Source organism: Chenopodium album, chromosome 10, assembly GCF_948465745.1.
Source record: "Chenopodium album chromosome 10, dcCheAlbu1.1, whole genome shotgun sequence".
In the NCBI taxonomy this organism is placed as follows: domain Eukaryota; kingdom Viridiplantae; phylum Streptophyta; class Magnoliopsida; order Caryophyllales; family Amaranthaceae; genus Chenopodium; species Chenopodium album.
In genome coordinates, this window is record NC_137843.1 from 9696992 (window position 1) to 9717952 (window position 20961).

General features: G+C 35.9%; 1 protein-coding gene and 4 pseudogenes across 4 annotated transcripts; 2 read left to right on the top strand and 3 right to left on the bottom strand.

Annotated features, from left to right (window-relative positions):
* Nucleotides 1-377: 377 nt before the first annotated feature.
* LOC145562188 (protein DA1-related 1-like) lies at nucleotides 378-7468 on the top strand. Of its 4 annotated transcripts, none has more exons than XM_081622380.1 (11): nucleotides 378-786; nucleotides 1242-1439; nucleotides 1870-1981; nucleotides 2322-2490; nucleotides 3374-3494; nucleotides 3609-3692; nucleotides 5142-5261; nucleotides 5411-5623; nucleotides 5708-5770; nucleotides 5866-5984; nucleotides 6942-7468. In XM_081622380.1, the coding sequence occupies exons 2-11, from the start codon at nucleotides 1323-1325 to the stop codon at nucleotides 7342-7344; spliced, it is 1521 nt and encodes a 506-aa protein (XP_081478506.1). In that variant the 5' UTR covers nucleotides 378-786; nucleotides 1242-1322; the 3' UTR covers nucleotides 7345-7468. The 4 variants fall into 4 exon arrangements, with proteins under 4 accessions (XP_081478506.1, XP_081478507.1, XP_081478508.1 ...); XM_081622381.1 differs by having other exon boundaries at nucleotides 378-669; XM_081622382.1 differs by lacking the exons at nucleotides 378-786; nucleotides 1242-1439 and adding an exon at nucleotides 1592-1770.
* Nucleotides 7469-9505: 2037 nt separating this feature from the next.
* Nucleotides 9506-11461, top strand: LOC145563471 (pentatricopeptide repeat-containing protein At5g66631 pseudogene; annotated as a pseudogene).
* A 684-nt stretch (nucleotides 11462-12145) lies between these two features.
* Nucleotides 12146-13225, bottom strand: LOC145564759 (lysM domain receptor-like kinase 4 pseudogene; annotated as a pseudogene).
* A 965-nt stretch (nucleotides 13226-14190) lies between these two features.
* On the bottom strand, nucleotides 14191-16139 carry LOC145563472 (lysM domain receptor-like kinase 4 pseudogene; annotated as a pseudogene).
* A 1720-nt stretch (nucleotides 16140-17859) lies between these two features.
* Nucleotides 17860-19858, bottom strand: LOC145563473 (lysM domain receptor-like kinase 4 pseudogene; annotated as a pseudogene).
* Nucleotides 19859-20961: the final 1103 nt, after the last annotated feature.

Here is a 20961-nt window from a genome sequence, read left to right on the forward strand (position 1 = left end):
TGGAGTACTAACAAAAATTAATTGATACCATAAGTGCAAATAGTGGTTTAGGTTGGTAATTTGTTAATCTTTACATGTTTAGTTGAGATGACATTAATTAGGCCCCACTATTACCCCTCTTCAAATTTTAATCATCCTTCACCATTATTTTTGTTGTTTTTCAAACACAAAATTAATAAAATAAAAAGTGTAAGAGAAGTTCTTTGATGGCTACCAATCCACGTAAAGCCATATGAGTTTATGATTCAATTTGTCTATAATAATACAATATGAACATTCATATATTATTTTTATTTTATCTTATGTTCGATTTAATTTGGAAAATAAAATAAAATCGATTACTCTCATTATGCCAAAAATTTGCGTCGAATTCAAGTGAAGAAGAGCCAAGAAAGTCTATTTTGTTGGCCCCTCAAACGCTTACACATTTTCTCTCTCCTCCTCTCAACTGCCTGGAATTTTCTTCCAACTTTTTTGTCGACTCTTCTCTAACCCCCTCTCAAAAAATTAGAAATTTTATTTATTTTTTCAAAATTTTCTGTAATTTTGTATTGAATTACAACTGGGAGTTGAAAAAGAAAGAAAAGCTCAAATTTTTTTAATTATAATTTTTTGATCTGGGTATTTTTCTGGGGAATCTTGATCTATCTTCAATTTTTTTTTTTTTAGGTGAGTGAAATTTTCTAACTCTTAATATGATCAAAAGTTCATAACTTTACTTATTGATTGGTTGATTTAATTGAATGCTTTTGCACTTTATAAATGCCTTCACCAGATTCTTATAAGGTAAAAAAAGAATCTCTTTCTCTCTCCAATTGTAGTGGGCACTTTTGCAGTTTATTTCTTTGAATTTAATTTTTGTCAATTCTGGGTTTTATTTTTCTGTCAAGGAATTATTGAATTACAATCCTATTGAAGCAATTTGTTTAATATTTTATTGAATTATTAAGCTTATATTATTAGCTTTAATTAGAAGTATTGGTTTTTGCTGTTGATTTTGATTGTGTTCATTATTTGGGTATGTATATCATTATATCATCTCATAATTGATTAATTTTTAAGTTGGATGTTTTAAATTTTATCATGTTATTTAGTTCCTACCCATTTGTGCAGATGATTGCTCAATATCTAAATTTGATGATTGAATTCAATTTTCAATTTAGTTCCTACCCAATTTTGCTGGAAATTGGGATTATGTTATTTATTATGTGAATTTAAAGGGTATTTATGGTACTGTGCAGATTGTAAATATGGCAATAAGCACCTGAGTATAGTACTGATTGAATTCTGCCAACCCATAAAGAGAGTGAAAATCTTTAATTATGGGTTGGTTGAGTAAGATTTTTGGAGGTTCCAGCAATAGTCACAGAATCTCAGAAGGACAGTACCATGGACGGTATGGAGAGGATACAATTTGGGACGGTCCTACCACTTCCGGGGTAATTCCTGCAACCTTTGACATTCTCTTGATTTCGCGGCTTGAGAATTTCCTATTTTTGCTTTATTCCTTAACTTTAGAATAAACGAATCGAAGTGGAAATCATTGCATTTCTCTCATGTCAATCGTGTATGTGCCTGGTTTTTACTTACTTATATGTGGTTTCGTGTTCTATAAATAGACTCAAATGTACAATAGCTTAAACTCTATAAAAACTGTTTATGTGAGGGTTTATGTACTAGGGATAGACTTGATTGAACAATATGTTGAGAAATCCACGTTTGAATTATCGGTACTATGAAGGGAGGAGGAGAACTAGAGTGAGTTGGAAGGTTTCTAGTTACATTTTTGCTATTGGTGTAACATAATCAATTGTCTTAGTGATCTTCTATTGGTGAAACATGTTCTTTAATGGGGGGCATTGTATGCAGGATGCGTGGTCAGATTCCGGGAATGAAGATATTGATCGTGCAATTGCACTTTCTCTTGCAGAGGAAGAGGAGAGACAACAGGAAAAAGATCAGAAAGGCAAAAAGGTGATTGGTAAGTTGGATCTTTAGCTCAACCATAGTATCTTTGTTCAGCAGACATGATATATCTTCCTATTCTTCCATGCTGTAGATTTAATATCAGACATTTTGAATCAAACAAGGATGCTTAGGATTTTGTCTTCCTTGGGATTCTAGGCCTTTGCAGTGATTAGTCTCTTCTACTTGAAGCATGGTTTTGAATACAAAATGTTAAATCTTTATGTCTGCTTGATAGATAACATCAGTTAAACATAGAAATATAGACTACTTTAGGAGTTCTAAACAGGCTTTTACAATATGTTGATGCCAGTTATTGTCATGTAAAGCTAAAGAATCTTGTATGTATCCATCAGATCATGATAGTCTACTTGAGGAAGATGAACTACTGGCCAAGGCTCTTCAAGAAAGTTTAAATATGGAGTCTCCAGCTCAAACTCCACCCCCGACTCCTCCCCGACCGCCTCCTCAATATGATCGTGGATCTATGATGCAGCCTTACCCTTTCTTTTCCTATGGATACAGGTCTTATATCAGAGTCTTATCAGCTTTGTCTGAACCGTTTCTCAAAATTGTTATTGTTTTATTTTTCATTAATGCATGAAGGTTAAATTTGGTGATTTATATGCACAGCTTCATTTTTCACATGGAGGTTCAATTGAACAGCTCCATGTTTTTTTTTTTTTCTATTTTTATGAAGTCAGTATAGTTTCCTTTAAAACCTCTGTACAAGTGAACCTAGTGGCGGGGATTATGTATACATTATAGTATTATACTGTCTGATAATTAATGTCTTAATTGAAATTTCAGCAGATGTTTTTGTTGTATATTGCATTTTATGTGAACCCATGCTTGTGAATTTGTATGAAAAGAAAAAGACCTTGTGCTGCTGCTTGTATCTAGATTGAGCTAAGATATGATGGGCTTTGTCAGAAACATGAGGCTCAGAATAATTTAGTATGGGTGGAAGGAGCTAATACTGACATCAAATTAAATTATTTGGGTTTAGTGTGCTCGGGGCCTCCCAGTTTAGGATGAATTTATGCTTTCTTAGACAGATGTGTGTTGTTCTCGGGGTTTGTTTTCTGTGTTTCCTTTTGGATTAATTGTTCCTTTCACACTTAAAAATGCTCAGTCAGAGTGATCTGTTGCAAATGAAATTTCTCTAGAGCATTATGCTGCGTCTACTATACTAGGATGTTTGTTATAAATCTTGTGTGCACTACTGACTTAAAATACTCTCCCAAGAATCCTCCCAAGATTTTGCGGTCTCATACTGAAGGAAGCTCATTTTAATGGATTAAAAGTGCGTACTGGAATTTGATATGTTTTGAAATCTTTTGTCTTCTAAAGCATTGTAAACTCGTGGTGTATCTAAATTGGTTGTGGAATTGTGTTTTGCGGGCAGGACATGTTCTGGTTGTGGTGCTGAGATTGGTCATGGACGATATTTAAGTTGTATGGGCGGGTTTTGGCATCCAGAATGCTTCCGTTGCCAAGCATGCAATGAGCCAATATCTGATTATGAGGTTAGAATTGTAATTGTTTTCACTTTTATATTTTAATGATGCACGTATATGTGAATAACCCGTGGTTTTTGGCACTAACCATGTTGTATATTCATCTGATTTTCTATACACCAGTTTTCTATGTCGCGGAATCGACCATTTCATAAAACTTGCTATAAGGAGCAGCACCATCCAAGGTGTGACGTCTGCAAAAACTTTGTAAGTATTGTTCCTTTGCCAATTTGGTTATCTTGCATAATTGTAGTATACTGTAGAATTATTCAAACAAGTAATGATTTTATTGACTTATAAGATAAGACCCCTGACAAATCTCCCGACAATACTCTAGAGTCATTCACGTTCATTAACTGACAAAAGATCACACATGGAACTGAGCTCCTTTACAAGCAGTAAAGTCGCACTATAGGCTGCTCTTCTATTTAAATATTCAAATAAAATCTCTTCCAATCCCCCTTTTTTTTTTTTTTTTTTTTTTTTTGACGAATTCCAATCCCTATTAACCTTCCCTAGGGAGTAACTAGAGAAGTCTTATGTGAATTAAATCTCCAAAGGCAAGGTCTCATACTGCCCGATTTTACATAACTCGTACTTACTTTTGATGACATTGTACAACAAATTTCTTAAATTCAAGAGGTAACCTCCATCACCACTTTCCCTCCAAAGCAAACTTTTCGAGGCAACCCTTTAAAATTCCATTCTTCTCTCTGGCTTAGGACAATGCTCCAAATCTCAGCTCACAAGATAATCCTTCCTCTCTTCCCCTGCTCTGCATTATCCTCTCAAATAGATGCACTATTGCCACCAGAATTTTTAATGTGGACAGAATGACAGATAATAGAGAGGTATACATGACAAACAAGATTTAATTAGCATAATTTTTCTGCCAAATGTGAAGTACATTTGCTTTCATCAATCTAACCCTTGAGGCATACTTAAATAATAAATCATGATAAACAAGATTTAATTAGCATAATTCTTCTACCAAGTGTGAAGTACACCTTATTTCATTAATCTAACCCTTGAGGCATACTAAAATAATAAATCACCAACCCTTTTGTGTTTTTTCCGTGTGATATGGAGAGGATGTGAGAAAAGCCACATACCTAAAAAGGTTTGTAACATAATTTTGAAAGAGACAAAATTAGAAAGCGTTACATGAAGGAAGATGAAGGCGACAGTTTTGGGGAGTGGTGTGAGGAACATAGCTTACATCCGCCCCTTACCTTTTAAAGAGTGGGAGCTTCATTAGAAGCATTGGGTAATGATGTTGTGTGAATAACATATGAATTCAAACAGTGTTCAGAATCTTCACCGTGATGACGGAGATGGAATTGGTTATACTCCACAAAAAGAATTGTGCTACTGTTTTCCCTGTTATTACATTTTGAAACTAAGGCCAGAAACCTGCCTGATTGGCAGTACCTCTTTTTATTCTTTACCACCTTGTTTCTCACCTTTGCTTCAGTATGTTTATTGTGAGAATAGACTATGGTGCTACTTTAATGGATTGTGAATGGAATTAGAAGAATCAAGAATGTCCAAGCACATATATATTGCCCATACTGAAAGTCAATTTTAGCTAGGTTTAATTACATTTGTGGCTTATTAGATTAGTTGTCATATTCTTCTGCATTTCTGTTTGAACAGATTCCTACAAATGCAGCTGGCCTTATCGAGTATAGAGCACATCCTTTCTGGATGCAAAAGTATTGCCCTTCTCATGAATATGATAGGACTCCAAGGTGTTGTAGCTGTGAAAGAATGGAGGTAAGTTGAAACAAACTGTTTGAATTTTAAGTATGATAAAGAAAGAGTTCTTTTCTAGAAATTTTTCTTAGGCTCCACATTTTAAACAAAATTGTGAATTCACTTAATGTGGTATGCCTCACAATCTGAAACTTTCAACATTTGTGCAGCCAAAGGGCACAGAATACCTGGGACTTGATGATGGTCGTAAGTTATGTCTGGAGTGCCTAGACTCGTCTATTATGGATACTAATGAATGCCAACCCCTTTATATAGAGATTCGAGAATTTTATGAAGGGTTGAACATGAAAGTGGAGCAGCAAGTACCCTTGCTCCTTGTGGAGAGGCAAGCACTCAACGAGGCTATGGAAGGAGAAAAACAAGTAAGAAAAACTTATCGTGCAAATGATATAAAGTTGTCTTGATTTTATTATGATTTTTCTCACTTTTGTTTTTGTTGCTTCTAGGGTCACCATCACATGCCGGAGACCAGAGGACTCTGCCTTTCAGAAGAACAGACTGTGCGGACGGTAAGATACATCAAGATAGATGTTTCACCATGCATAATTGATGTATGAGTATTTTGGTCTTTTATGTCAAACTCACGTGTCAATGGAAAAACCAGATATTGAAGAGGCCAAAGATTGGAGGTCGGCACCAGATAATGGACATGATAACTGAGCCTTATCGACTGATACGTCGTTGTGAAGTCACAGCTATTCTTATTCTCTACGGCCTTCCCAGGTGTTTATTCTTCTCATGTCTAATCTGTCATATAAATGTGCCTATAAAGTAATGAGTGTGGATGATGCTTATTTGTTTGCAAGATGTTCCCTTTTCTAGGGTCTAGGGGGCCAAGTGTTTTGTGGGAATTTAGGTTGCAGGCAGTTGTGATCCTTGTGTTTTATTAATCAATCCACTTTCTAGTCTTTTATGCATAGGAAATGCAACTTCAAACGATCACTCTGTTCTTTTCTGGTAACTAGTACAAATGTTTAGCAGTTGGAACTTACCGGTCATATGTTCAGTATCTTTATTTATTTATTTAATAGCATTTGGTGCCAGCATTAGATATTAGCGTATTGGATTAGCAGGTATGAACATCGAGTAATATTAGTAAGTTCTATAAACTTGGTTGATTAGCAGCTTAGTGAACATATCACCTTTCTACTTTCATATGTCAATACTTCAGGAAACAACCTTAATTTCGAAGGAAACAACCTTTCTATTCTCCCCCAAGTATAAAGAAGGCTCTTAAGACAGTTTTTAGGGGTTTGGCGTTGTTGCATGAGAATCTCCGCAGACTTCACCACAATTCTCTATGAATAAATATGTATTGTTGAAGGAGCAATAGTTTTGAATTTTTTGATGTAGAGTGTAACTTTTTATTCTGCTACTATCTTCTTCGCGACAAATACCTCTCTAGACTGTTAAGCTAATAGATCATCTTCAAATTTAGTAAATTTTAGCGTGTCCGGTTTGCCTTAAATGATAGCTTTATCAAAAACCTATTTCGTGGCATGTTATCGATGTTATAACATACGTTTACATCGAGAAGGATACCCTTGTTTGTTAAAATAGCCTCTATAATCTTATTTGGGGACAGACAGGCACTTGGGGAAATAGTCAAATACCAGTTGAAGTATGCTGCCGTTTTTCTAGTCACTGATTATTGGTTTCTTGTGATTTTCTTGATTTAAGGCTGTTAACTGGATCCATACTCGCTCACGAAATGATGCATGCATGGTTACGGCTTAATGGTTACCCAAACCTGAGACCAGAGGTTGAAGAAGGAATATGCCAAGTCTTGGCTCATATGTGGCTGGAATCTGAAATCATAGCTGGTTCTGGCAGTAGTAGTGGCGCATCATCTTCTTCCTCATCTACATCAGATCCCGGATCATCTTCTAGCAGTAATTCTTCCAAGAAAGGTAAAAGGTCTCAGTTTGAGAGGAAACTTGGTGATTTTTTCAAACACCAAATCGAGTCTGATGGTTCGCCAGCTTATGGAGACGGATTTAGAATAGGTAACCAGGCAGTAAGCAAGTATGGACTGAAGAGAACTCTTGACCATATACGATATACAGGGACATTCCCTTGTTGAGGCACGACACCATTGTTACCAAGTGTAATTTCTTGCTATACAAATGAACACTGGAAATGCATTAGAGGCTTTACAGGGTATAGGAATTTAATCAATATTTCTTATATATGATTTTTGAGTACCACAGTTTTCTTTTCTCTTCCCCCACCCCCCCCCCCCCCCCCCCTTCTTCCTTTTTGTGATTATTTTGGTGTATAAAATTAAAAACCAATTAGACTATACAAACAAATGTATTACTGCCCTAAAATTTTTTTTTTTTAAAAAAGATACCCATATCAACTAGTTTTTTTTTGTCCTTATAATTTTATTTTGGGTTCTTAAGTTTTTAACCTTTATATTTAATTATTGATTAGTGTCCCACAAGACCTAACAACTACTTAACCTGTGTGATTATAATATTTTAAGCTATGCCCAAGCTTAAGGAAAATGCTTTTGCTTTTCTCACTTCAATGATTCTTACGTTATCTTTTGGTAAACAAAATGACTCTTTCAATTTGGTAAAGGGTGTTTATAAATACGTACAAATTTTATTATTATTATTATTATTTTTTTTCCCTTTTATTAAATTTTATGATGCTATATTAGAATTAAAATTAAGGGTTAATTAAAAGGCGGACAAATAAGACACAATAGACAAAAGAAAAGAGTTCAAATAGACAAAGTTGCTTTTAATACACATTATGCTTACCTCATTCTGAAGTAGCGTGTTATGTTAATCTGTTTCAAAATAGTCGCACCTTTACCTAGAAGAAAAAAGAAGTTGCACCATTTGACTTGTATATTAGTCAATGCTTAATTTTGGTTGCTAATTTACTTAAATTGTGTCCATTGGTGTAATGTTTAATAGTAAAAAGTAGCAATAAATAGTGGCTGATTCCTATTGGAAAAAATGTGAAGATATTTTTTTTTTACTATTGGTGGAGGAAAATTATAAGTATAACCAACAAAATAAGTATCAATCAATCATCAATCAATCAATCAATCAATTACATACTACTAAAAGCGAATCTAAGAGGATAGTTGTCAATGTGTTATTAAAAAAATTCCCGCCAAAATTAATTTCTAAAAAAAATACTATTACATTAAAAAAAGGATTGCATTTAGATTATGACTTTTATTTTATATCAAATCTAAAGTAAACTTCCTAAAATATCGACTTGCACATTATAACTATCACATATTTAAATATTTTCTCTCTCATGTTTTTATTATTTTAATACGAACTGTATTTCATACGGTTTAATACTGATCAACCGATTTAGTTTTTTAATATCTAATTATATTTTCATTATAATTAGTCAATATCCGTGCATTGCACGGGGTTTCACCTAGTTTGTAGAATAAGTGAGAAAGTGGGTAAAGAGAGAATGGGAAAATACTGTATTTTTTTGCCCATTAGTGATAATGCTCTAGTTTTTAAGACGAACCCCGACACAAAATAGCTCAAGTGTATTGTGTCGGTCCGAATCATGTTGTATCGTATTAGTGACTTTCCTTTTCTTCAAGTGTTTTATAGTTTTCTAGGAAAAATTATTTTTCACCCTTCACAAACCAAACAAAGAAAATGAGAATTTTTTTTTTTTTTTTTGAAAATTCATTACATAAAAACATTTTACATCAAACCATGACCTAAAGTTGATGATTAGGATTTTGATATATCCAATTTTTTTTTTTAAACCTAAATTATTTGGGTCGTTGTACTCATCAGTTTTGCAACTGTCAGTTAAAAACCTTTTTCGCGCCACATTGGGAACGGTCAGTGTTCCTTGCGCTCCTTCACTTACAATTCATTCACCCAGAATACCCAAAATCCAAATCATTATTTCTATGATTTTACCAAACATCGTTGAAATATTTCCATTATTTTGATCTGTTAGAGTATAACTTTTCAATTAAAGGTTCAAACTTTGAACCCTAAACCCCAAATTTATTTTAACTACTTTTATTCAAGATTAACTCTGGTTAATCTGAAAATTCTCCACGTTCATTTCCATGAAGTTATCTCAACATACTATTGGTATGATAGCTTTTTCTTTTTTGTTATTTTGTTTCGCTACATTTGTGCACACCAACTGTTTGATGTTTGTTCTGTGAGAATTCTGAAACCTGCTGTCATTGTGTATTTGTAAGATCATCTTATCCTGATTTGGGTTTTGGTCCAATGTTTCGGAGGAGTTTTCTTAAAGTTCAGAATCTGTTTTCTAGTGTAACCCATCAAGCTCGCGGCTTTTCTTACAAATCCGTCTCTAATCAAGTCAATAAGTACTTCTGTCAGGCAAAACTCATTGATTCGATACGTTTAAGTCTCCGGTCTGGGTCATCTGATTTGCTTTTTCCTTTGTTAGATAATCCGAATTTGGATTCGTTTGTTGTTTCGAATGCACTCCGTTCTGCCCCTTCCCCTGAATCTGCTCTGTCTTTTGTTGAAGTCCTTAAAAAGGTGCCTAATTTTTCTCATACCCAACATACCCTTCATGCAATTGCTAAAATTCTAGCTAAATCAGGTCGTACTCGTCAGCTGAAAAAGCTTGTTGATTCAATCAATGCTGGCGAATTCCCAAAGGTTCGACCTGTTAGTTATTTGGACCAAATGAGATGGTATGCTATTGCTGGAGATATTGACTTGGTACTTTGTGTTTGGGATGAACTTCGTGCTCAACGTAAAGGATCATGTATTGAATCTTACAACATTGTCATGGGGCTCTATGTAGTAATGGGAAAGGACTTGGAAGCTGTCCAGACATTTCGTAGCATAATGCAAGAAGGAGCTATCCCCAACTCGCGGACATTTACTATTGTTATTGAGCATCTTGTAAACTCTGAGAATGTAGAAAAGGCAAAGGAAGTCTTTTATAAACTGCCACAAATGAGAGTTAAGCGTACCTTGAGGCAGTATTCACTTCTTATAGAGGCATTCTTGAATATCCAACAGTACGATGCTGTAAAAAGCCTTCTTAGAGAAATGAAGACGGAAAGTATACTACCTCCAAGATCTATGTTGGCATCATTGCAACGTATGGGTGAAGCAGAAGTATTGGAAGAGTGTGATGAATTTATTAAAGAGATGGTACCTGATAGTCGAATTAAGAACATAGAGTTATGTGCTGCTAATCACAATAGTGGTGACCATGAGGAAGATGTTGATGATTGCAGCAGTGAAGCTGACATTGTTAGTGTTCAGTTGAAGCCATGGCTGGACCCGATTGCTTTGGCTAGTGCCTTAAGGGACTGGACAGATGCTGACAAATCTGCTTTAGAAGATGCTCAACTTGTGTGGACAAGCCGCTTGGTTTGCAAGATGGTTAGGCACTTTAAATCACCTGAAACAGCATGGCAATTTTTCTGTTGGGTTGCTCATCAACCTGGATTCATTCATGATGTTCACACTTATTCAGGGATGATTACAAAATTAGCAAGCCATGGGAGGGTTGATCTTGTTCATGATATATTGTTAAAACTGATGAATGAAGGACTTAAGTTGTCACTCAGTACCATAAGACAGATTATTGATTTCTATGGTCTTCACAAGGAAGGAGATGCTGCTTTAAGGATATTCCATGATGTTAAACTGCTATGTGGTCACTTCTCCAAATTTGATATGGTTCTTTTATATTCCTCTCTGTTACGCACACTGCTCAAGTGTGGGAGGGATGGCGATACCATAGATACTGTCAAGCAGATGTATGCTTTGGAAATTTACCCTGATGCGCAGACATTTTCTGGATTGATGCATCATTTTGCAGTTCGGGGTGATTTCAGAACGGTCCAGAAACTATTTGAGATGGTAAAACAGTGCGGTGTAGAGCCAGAAGCTTACATGTATAAGACACTTGTCCGTGCTTACTGTAAGCATGGTAGGGCTACTCTTGCACTGAGACTCTTAGAAGACATGAGGAACTCTGGTTTGGTTCCTGACGTTGAGACAAAGTCATTGCTTGTCAAAGGTCTTTGGAAGGAAGGAAGACTAAGAGAAGCTTTTATAGTTGAAGAGACTTGTGAGAAACAAGATGACATCCTTCCACTTCCTTCTGCTGTTCAGATGTTCAATGTCTGTTCTGCAGATCTTGTACATGTACACAAGCTGTATATTGGCAGCTTTCAAGGCTCTATTGGCTAGTGTTGTTCAGTGAGAATCATATATATTTTTCGGTCAATTAACTGATTTGAAATGAAGCACCATGATTTATGTGCAGCTTCTCCCTGGATTTGAAGGTAATAATTCTGATACCTCATTTTATATCCTTCTGAATCTTGTGCCTGTTGACTGTATTTCACTCAATTTCTGAACTATGTTGTCCTGCTTGATTCAGAATTTTACTTCTTACAATTGATGATAATTTGAGCGACTCATTTTCTTTGGCATTTTATAAAGTGATAATGTAAAATTTCACAAATTTTCAAAAGAGAAATAAAATGTGTGACAAGTGCAAAATTGTTTGCTGTGTTTGATTTTGTCATCCTGCTGGTTAAGTATTGGAGATGAGAAATTCTGAAGAATAAAGGTTTTCTGTATTCGGCTAATAGTTGAACTGACATAATATATGACTTTATCAGCTATAAGTTACATACTTTTCTACCTTCTAGACTTATTACTGAAAATTCCTTCCCGTGTGTTACCAAATTAATTTTGAACTAATAGAAAGAAAAACTGTAAATGTAAAAAGGTTGATATTACAAATCAAACTGTATTAGGTGCCTAAAAGAATAGGAGAGGGGGGGGGGGGGGGGGGGGATGTTGATGCAAGTACCCGTTTCTCAGTGAACGATCCCCTGAAAGCTCTGCAAAACTGTTGCCTTGAATTTACAGCGATGATTCCCAGGTCATGGATGTACTCAATACTTTTGAGAGAGACTTCACAATTTCCTCCATATCTGGCCTGCTTGACGGATCTTTATTCAGGCAAAGTTTGATTACTCTTGCTACAGAGATAGCAGATTCAGAAGGATAATTCCCTTTTAAAGAAGGATCCATCAAGCTCTTTAGCTGATCCTTTCCCTTCGTTTCATCAAAAATACCCACGAAAACATCTGATACATTCCCATCTAATCTTTCGCATAGATTAGCAACCTTCTTTCCTGTGAGTACCTCTAGCATTAGCACCCCAAAAGCATACACATCTAGTTTTGTCGATAGCTGGCCTTTCTCTCGATACTCTGGTGAAAGGTAAATTTGCTCAGACGCAATTTTTTCTTTCTGTCCTTCTGCTGATCTTGCTGGGCTGAAATAACTGATCTTTGCCCTGAATTCAATGTCAAGGAGAACGCTACTGCTCTTCAAATCTTTGTAGACGTAGGGAGGGCTATTATAGCTGTGGATATAGTTAAGCCCTCTGGCAACATCTAGCACAATTTGCATCCTTTGTGTCCAACTTAAGAACTTCTGATTGGTATTATGGCTGAATATCCAACCGTTCAGAGGCCCATTCGATGCATACTCATAGATGAGATACCAGCGCCCTTCATTGAAACAAACACCTAGAACACGAATAAGGTTGAAATGGTTGATCTTGGACAGGGAATTAATCTCCTTGGACACATCCCTTTTCATCTTCTTAATGGCTATCAGATCACCATTCATTTTACCCCGGTAAACAGAGCTTTTAATTTGAGAGCCAGGACTGAAATCATCTGTTGCATACTGCAACTCCATAAAATTATACACTTTCATAGATTGAGCTATGTTGGCTAAGCTTTCTAGAGACTCTCGGTGCTCAACCTCTGTTTTCTTCCATATAGGGTTTTCATATGCTTCGAATGTCTCTGCTGGTAGAATATCTGCTTCTGTCTTTGTTTTTCCTGAGGACATGCAGCAAACCGATATTATGATGACTAAGATAACAACTATTCCAGCAACAGCTCCAATGGCGATATAAGCTGACATTTTATATTGAGGCTATTATGATAAATGTGGGTATTTGGCCTGTGTAAGAACTCGGTATTTGGTGATAAGCTATGGACAACGGAGAGTCAATGGAGAAAACTTGGAGAAGGTAAAGCATTTGATAGATACGTAGTATTTCATGATGAAACTCATCGTGCAAACAATCTTTATTTGACCATCTCAAGTGTTTTTAATCATATTAACAACAATCCAACCTGTATGAGAAGTAGGTCTAGTTTCATGGTTGTCATTAAGCATTTCATGTCATATATCAGGGACACATCCTCTTTATTAAACTAGAATGACAAGCTCTCCACTAACCTGAAATTATATGGAAACTATATACTTGTATATATATATATATATATATTAATATATTTTAGTCAATTTTTTATTATTAATCTCCCTTAATAGTGGCGTAAGATATAATTGATGGTCATACTCATGAAATTATAAATTATTGATGATCACAAAGACATGAAGGATAGATAAATTTTTTTGGCTGTTTCTAACCGATTAGATTTTATTCTTGTAAAGTTGTAACACAAATAATTTGGTGTTATTAAAATTATAATGGTTTCTAGTCTTTCTACAAATCAACTTTGTTTTTGTTTGTAATTGAAAAAGAACTAAAAATTTCTATTTAGGAAGATATCTCGGGTAAATTGCCAAAAGAATGTATATTGTGGAATAAAAATAATAACATTTGATATACGATGGCATGGGAATTTTATAGCCAAGCTTAAATGTTGGGATTGGGTGCACAAGGAATTGAAATAACATAAGGTTTAAATCATTTAATAGATTGGCTAAATAGGGAGAAAATACAAGGTTATCGTCTTGATAAACGACCCATGTTTATCAAGAGGGCAAACAAAACGTCATAAACACAGTTGGAAGGCAATAAAGAGGTAAGCTAAGCAACTGCATACTAATTAAAGTAGAAAGTTTTCCTGCTGCAATGATCATGAACTTGAGATACTAGCGGAAGTACTAGATCCCCAGATAAGTGAGGTTGTAAGAGTTTTTGACAGAATTTGTACAATCTCATCCATGGAAGGCCTACTTCCTGGATCTTTTCTCAAACAACGATCAACAAGTACGAGCATAGTATAAGCAACATCAGCAGGATAATCCTGTCCTAGTGAAGAATCGATGAATTTCTTCACATTCAAAATCCCATTTTCCTCACTCACCACAGGGTTTAAGACCTCAGATAAATGAACCTTAACCCCTTCATAAAGAGAAGCAACATCCTTACCAGTTACCATTTCTAGCAGCAGAACACCAAACGCGTAAACATCAAGCATGGGGGAGACTATTCCGTTGTCTAAATACTCAGGAGCCAAATATCCCTTTGTCCCCACAATATGTGTTGTTAAGGTGAACTGACCATCACTCCCTCTTACTGGCCTTGCAAGACCAAATCCAGCAATTTTTGCCCTGAATTCATTATTCAGAAGAATATTGCTGCTCTTTATATCCTTGTGGACATATGGTGGGCTTGTGAAGCTGTGAAGATAATTCAACCCGGTGGCAACATCACAAGCAACCTGCATTCTCTTCCCCCAACTGAAGATTTTTCCTTTGGGGTTGTCTTGGTAGATCCAGTCGTTCAATGGTCCATTCCCTGCAAACTCATTAACAAAGTACCAAACTCCATCTTCGAAACAGACTCCCAATAACCTGATGAGGTTGAAATGGTTGATCTTGTTTAGTACACTAATCTCATTGCTGACATCTCCTTCCATCTTCTTGATGGCCACCTGATAATCATCAAGGGTTCCCTTGTATACCGATCCCTTAGTCCAATGATCAGCACTGAAATTCTTTGTTGCAGCCTGTAAGTCCTTGAAACTGTATACTCTCAGGGAAGATATTTTCGATATGCTCTCTAGAAACTGCAGGGATTCTGTCTCCGTTTCTGACTGCTGTACTGCAACAGCCTTTTCCTGTGCTTCAAAGCTTTGCGATGACACAATTGGATCATCTTTCTTCTTCATACTCTTCCTTAGGAACATAATGAAAAGTTGTGAAGCTGAAAGAAATACAAACCCTGCAACCAGCCCTACCCCAAAATACAACCAGTTTTTGCTCGATTTCTCCCTAGATGACCGCGGTGATGATGATGCTGAAGGAGGAAAGGACGGTGGAGGTGAAGGAGAAGGAGGTACATAGCGAGGATATCCATTTGAGAACCATTGGGTGGGTTATGTAATGGAACAAGCAGTGTAGTGTAAGGATAGATAGCATCAATGTCCTGCTCGGATTTTTCATTGGCCTCGAGTGTTTGACCAACATCAGCTCCAAATTTTATAGCAATATCAGGAATTTGATTTCCAAATTGGACCACAAAGCTCATAAGGTACCGAATCCCTGCATTAAGTTGCCTTCTTGTAGGAGAAGCACACCTTAGAGGGATTGTAAGCCTTTCATTTGGGAAAATATTTACTATATTCGGACTGATTTTCTGACTTCTTATAGCCTTGCAAGTAGTTAAACCTCCATAGGTTGTGTTAGCTAGCAAGTAGTAATTATCACCAGTTTGAACAACATGAGTAGTGTTGGCTTGGTAAAACCTACCTGAACAGAAGCAGGTTACAGGAACAATCACCTCAGTATTATTTGCCAAGGCCATGTTTTCGGAGATGTTGCTGTTGATTGCAGAAACCTGAGATGCATTCACGGATAGTAGGGAGGCAATGGAAGAGACGGTGTTATATGGAGGCTGAGTCCGGTAGATGAGAAAAGACTGGCAAGATCGTTCTACACCATTGCAGTTGTATCCAAGAACAGAAGTGGTGTTGCTATTTGCAGGGCAAATATTAGGAGTATAAGGCTGCTGGGATGTGATCAAGTAAGGGAAGAAAATTAAGAAGAGAACAAAAGTGCAAGTTAATGAATGAGAAGCCATTTTAATTGGATTTTGGCTTGAACGAGTTGGGAAAGAATGTATGATTACATAGTATGCTTTCTTAAATGATGTATTGTGTTTGATAGCCACTCCGGTCATTTTATAAGCTATATTACTCATACTCTTCATTTTACCTCAAATACCCCGTGTTATAATATACTCAAAGCTAATATAAGAGTAGGAAACTTTGCCACTTCAAAATTATGATTTTTTTTTTCTTCATAAAATAGACGAGTCAGACACTCGGACATGTAACCATATTGAACACAAGTACCCGAATTTCAGCAACATAGTTTATACTCAAGTGAATAATGCTTGAGACATATTAGTAACTAGGAAGTTGATGAGTTGACCATTTTTACCAAAACGATAAGGATGTGGGGGAATGGTAAGTTGACAGATGGGAAACAAAACTCATATGTGGTCCATTGACAGTGTTATTAGAGTCAATATTCAATTACATAAGAGGGTTTAGTAAAATAATCCTGTGATACAAGGAAATTTCATGAGAAAGTGATTAGTGTTTTATTAAATTTATTTAATGGTACCAAATGATCATAAGAGCTCAACAAATATTAATTTAAAACATGTTATGAGCTGGTAGATGGATGACTCTCATGGTATTGCTGGAACAATTATATAACTACCTCGGACTGCAAATTATAGGCATATCTACTATTTTGTTTAATTCATATTTCATTTTCTAATTCTAAAAATGTAAAAGTTTATTGTTGTAGATAAACGACGTATATTTTTTATGTTGACAATTATCGTTTATTACATGTATTGAAGATTAAAAAAACTGATAAAACAATTACTGATTGTTTATATTGCTTCAGCTCAAGTGCCTTATTTTATGGGCAATTACATCACAAGTTGAGGTGTGAAGGGAAGATAAGAGAAAGTAACACGAAACAATCTTGGGCATTGATCTCAACTTTTACCATGTAGAATTATTTTATAACTCAACCCGATCTAAACCCGAAGTTGTTTGAAGACAATTAGTTAGAGTTTGAAGACAGTTGAATCAGGAATATGTAGTTCTTGACTTTTAATAATCTATCCATTTCAGTCTAGACCTGGCAAAGCCAACCCGCACTCGGTTACCTTTGAGCGAGGAGCGAGAATGACCGTGCTGCCCTGTGATGGTTCAGGCATTTCCATCACAGTTAGGCGCTGTGATGCGCTGCAAGCAACATACTTGTCATTCTTCTGGTCTAACAGTAAGGTATCAAGAAGTCTGCAAACAACATTTACATAACAGTTCTAAGAAATGGGGTCAATTCACCTACAAGATCTAAGTATATATATATATCATAGCTTCTAAATTTGGTCCTCAAGTGACTTTCTCACACAGAACATATCACAAATAGCTAACATCAACAAAAATAGTAATCTATTTCTCTATCTCTGTCAAAAAAACTCAGAAATTTAAATAGTACTTCATATATGCAACTAATTTGATAAGATGGAACTTATATTAGGAGAAACTTTGGCCAGAATATTGACACACCGAGATATAATTTATTAGATTTCCTACCTTAGAAGGGCAACCAATTCATTACACAAAAAGGAAAAGAAAAAAAAACTGTCCTATACTTCAATTCCCTGAACAAACATACACCAATGAAATGGAAACTAAACATGAGGTTTTTGTTACAACAATCATCTGGAATTCCATAAGAGTTCACACTAAATTAATACAGGTATAAGGGCTGATAGCAGGTATTGACGAAAAGGCTGCAGCTGCTACACATAACTACCATGATCATGAGCTAGAGTTACCAGCAGAAGTACTGGATCCCCATATAAGTGAGGTTGTCAGAGTTTTGGACAGAATTTGAACAATTTCATCCATAGAAGGGCGCTTTCCTGGATCTTTTCTCAAGCAATGATCAACAAGCACGAGCATAGTATAAGCGATATCAGCAGGGTAATCCTCCCCAAGAGAAGAATCCATAAAATCTTTCAAGTTCGAAATCCCATCTTCCTCTTTTATCAAAGGCCCTAACACCTCTGATAAGTGAACCTTAACTCCTTCATAAAGGAAAGCGACGTCCTTACCAGTTAGCATCTCAAGCAACAGAACACCAAATGCATAAACATCAAGCATTGGAGAGACTATTCCATTCTCCAAATACTCAGGTGCCAAATATCCCTTTGTCCCTATGATATGCTTAGTTAAGGTGAATTGACCATCATTTCCTATAACTGGCCTTGCGAGCCCAAACTTTGCAATTTTCCCCCTGAACTCATCGTTAAGAAGAACATTCCTGCTCTTTATGTCCTTGTGAACATGTGGTGGGCTTGTATATTTATGTAGATAGTTCAGTCCGGTGGCGACATCACAAGCCACCTGCATTCTTTGTCCCCAACTCAAGGCTTTCTTGTCGGGGCTGTCTTGGTAAATCCAATCACTCAAAGGTCCGTTACCTGCATATTCATAGACAAAGTACCAAATACCATCCTGAAAGCAAACTCCCAACAGCCTGATGAGATTTAAATGGTTGATCTTGTTTAGTACATTAATCTCTTTACTGACATCTCCATCCATCTTCTTGATTACTACCTGGTCCCCATTTACATTTCCCTTATACACTGATCCCTTAATCCAATGATCAGCACTGAAATTCTCTGTTGCTGCCTGCAGGTCCTTGAAACTGTATACTTTCAGGGAAGCTATTTTCGATATGTTCTCAAGAAACACCAGGGATTCTGTCTCGGTCTCTAGAGACTTCTCTGTAACAGCCTTTTCTTGTGCTTCAAAGCTTCGCAATGACACAATTGGATCATTTTTCTTCTTCGTAGTTTTCCCTAGAAGCATACAAAAAAGAATGGTCCCTGCAACTGAAATAAATGCAGCTCCTACAACTATTCCAACCCCAAAATAAGCCCATTTCTTACTGGAACTCCCACTGGACAGCGGTTGTGATGGTGTTGCTCTAGGAGGAATTGATGGTGGAGGTAGTGGCGGGGGTGGTAGATAAGGAGGATAGTCCATATGAGAACTGTTGGGCGGGAATTGTACTGGAACAAGCAGGGTTGTGTTAGGTTGAATAACAGAATCCTGCTCGGATTTTCCATTGGCCTCGAGTGTTTGCCCAACATCAGCTCCAAATCTATGAGCAATACTCGCTATAGCATTGCCTGATTGGATCACATAGGTAATAAGGTGCCTAGTCCCTGCATCAAATTGCTTTCTAGTAGGACAAGCACACCTTAGAGGGATATTAAGTTTATCATCAGGGAATACATTTATTACATTTGGGCTGGTTTTCTGAATTTGAATAGCATTACAAGTAGTCAAACTTTCAAATTTATTTGTAGTTAACGTAATAATTTTCATTCGTTTGAACAACATAAGAGGTGTTGGCTTGGTAAAACCTACCTGCACAGGAGCAAGTCAGAGGGACAATCACCTCGGTGTCTGTTGCCAAGGCCTTGCTTACAGATATGTTGCTGTTGATCGCAGATACCTCAGATGCATTGGCAGATAAAAGGGAAGCAATGGAAGAGACGGTGTTGTAGGCTGGCTGAGCCCTATATATGAGAAAAGTTTGGCAAGTCCTATTCACACCATTACAGTCATACCCAAGAGCCGTAGAAGCATTGTTATATGCAGGGCAATTACTATCACCATACGACTGCTGGGCTATGAGCAAGTAAGGGAAGCAAATCAAGGAGAGAACGAAAGCGAAAGCTAAAGAAAGAGAAGCCATTTGGAGTGAATATGGCTTGGTAGGGGTATGTTTATATAGTACTTGTATAAGATAGCAACCTTATTAAAGTAGTTGATAATAATTATTCTTGAAAGGCATTTTTTTGGAAGAGTTTTATGTAGGAAAGCTACATGTTATTGCTAACTTGACCATCTTCATCCCAGAAAAAAGGGGGATTAAGGTATGGAAATAGGGATGTTGTGGATGGCTCATGAATAATTTAAAACTCATAAGTGGACCATAGGAAGTTTATTGAAGTCAATGTTCAACTACATAAGGGGCATTTGTAAGGATTTTCTTGTTATACAAGAAAATGCATCACATTATCATATTTGTAACAGATATGATAAAAAAAAAAGATTACAGAGTAGTTTATTGAAACTAATCTGTATAAAATTAAGATGTAAATTATTTCGTTTTCTAGAATGCTCAAATTTAAATGTACTCTGTAATTTTGTTCATTAGGAAAAATGAAATATTAGATTTGAGGAAATATTACAAGAAAATTCTATACAATACAGAGTTAAAAAAAAAAAAAAAAAAAAAAAAAAAAAAAAAAAAAAAAAAAGACCATTGAAGATCAAAGTATACTAATCCCAAATATTCATTTTTAAAAGAAATGTCTTAGTCTAAAACAAAAATTAATCACAAGATTAGAACAATAAGTCAAACATACCATCACCCTAAAGCTAAAGAGTGCAAATTGTATTTGATCACTCTATAGTAAACATCTAGACGCTAAAGAGTGCAAATTGTATGCTGAATTACATGAAAATTTCTTATCAGATGTAAACTTTTTTAGGAAAAAAAAAAAAAAACACAGTTTTATTTAAGACAGATCAGAATTATGCCAAAAAAAAAACACAAAGCTTATCTTAGCTTGCAAACTATCAAGTATGTGAAAAACTGAAGGAAAAGCGCGGGGAGTCTTTAGATGTGTGAATCATGCCAACTGATCATAAACAAAAAAATCGAAACTCCTGAATATTCAACCCATGTAACCTGATTGCATTTTATGAAAAACTTCATAGAATAAAATGATGTCAGACTCAGATATCTATCTTTATTTATCATCACTTATAAACATATCATTCTTAAATCGT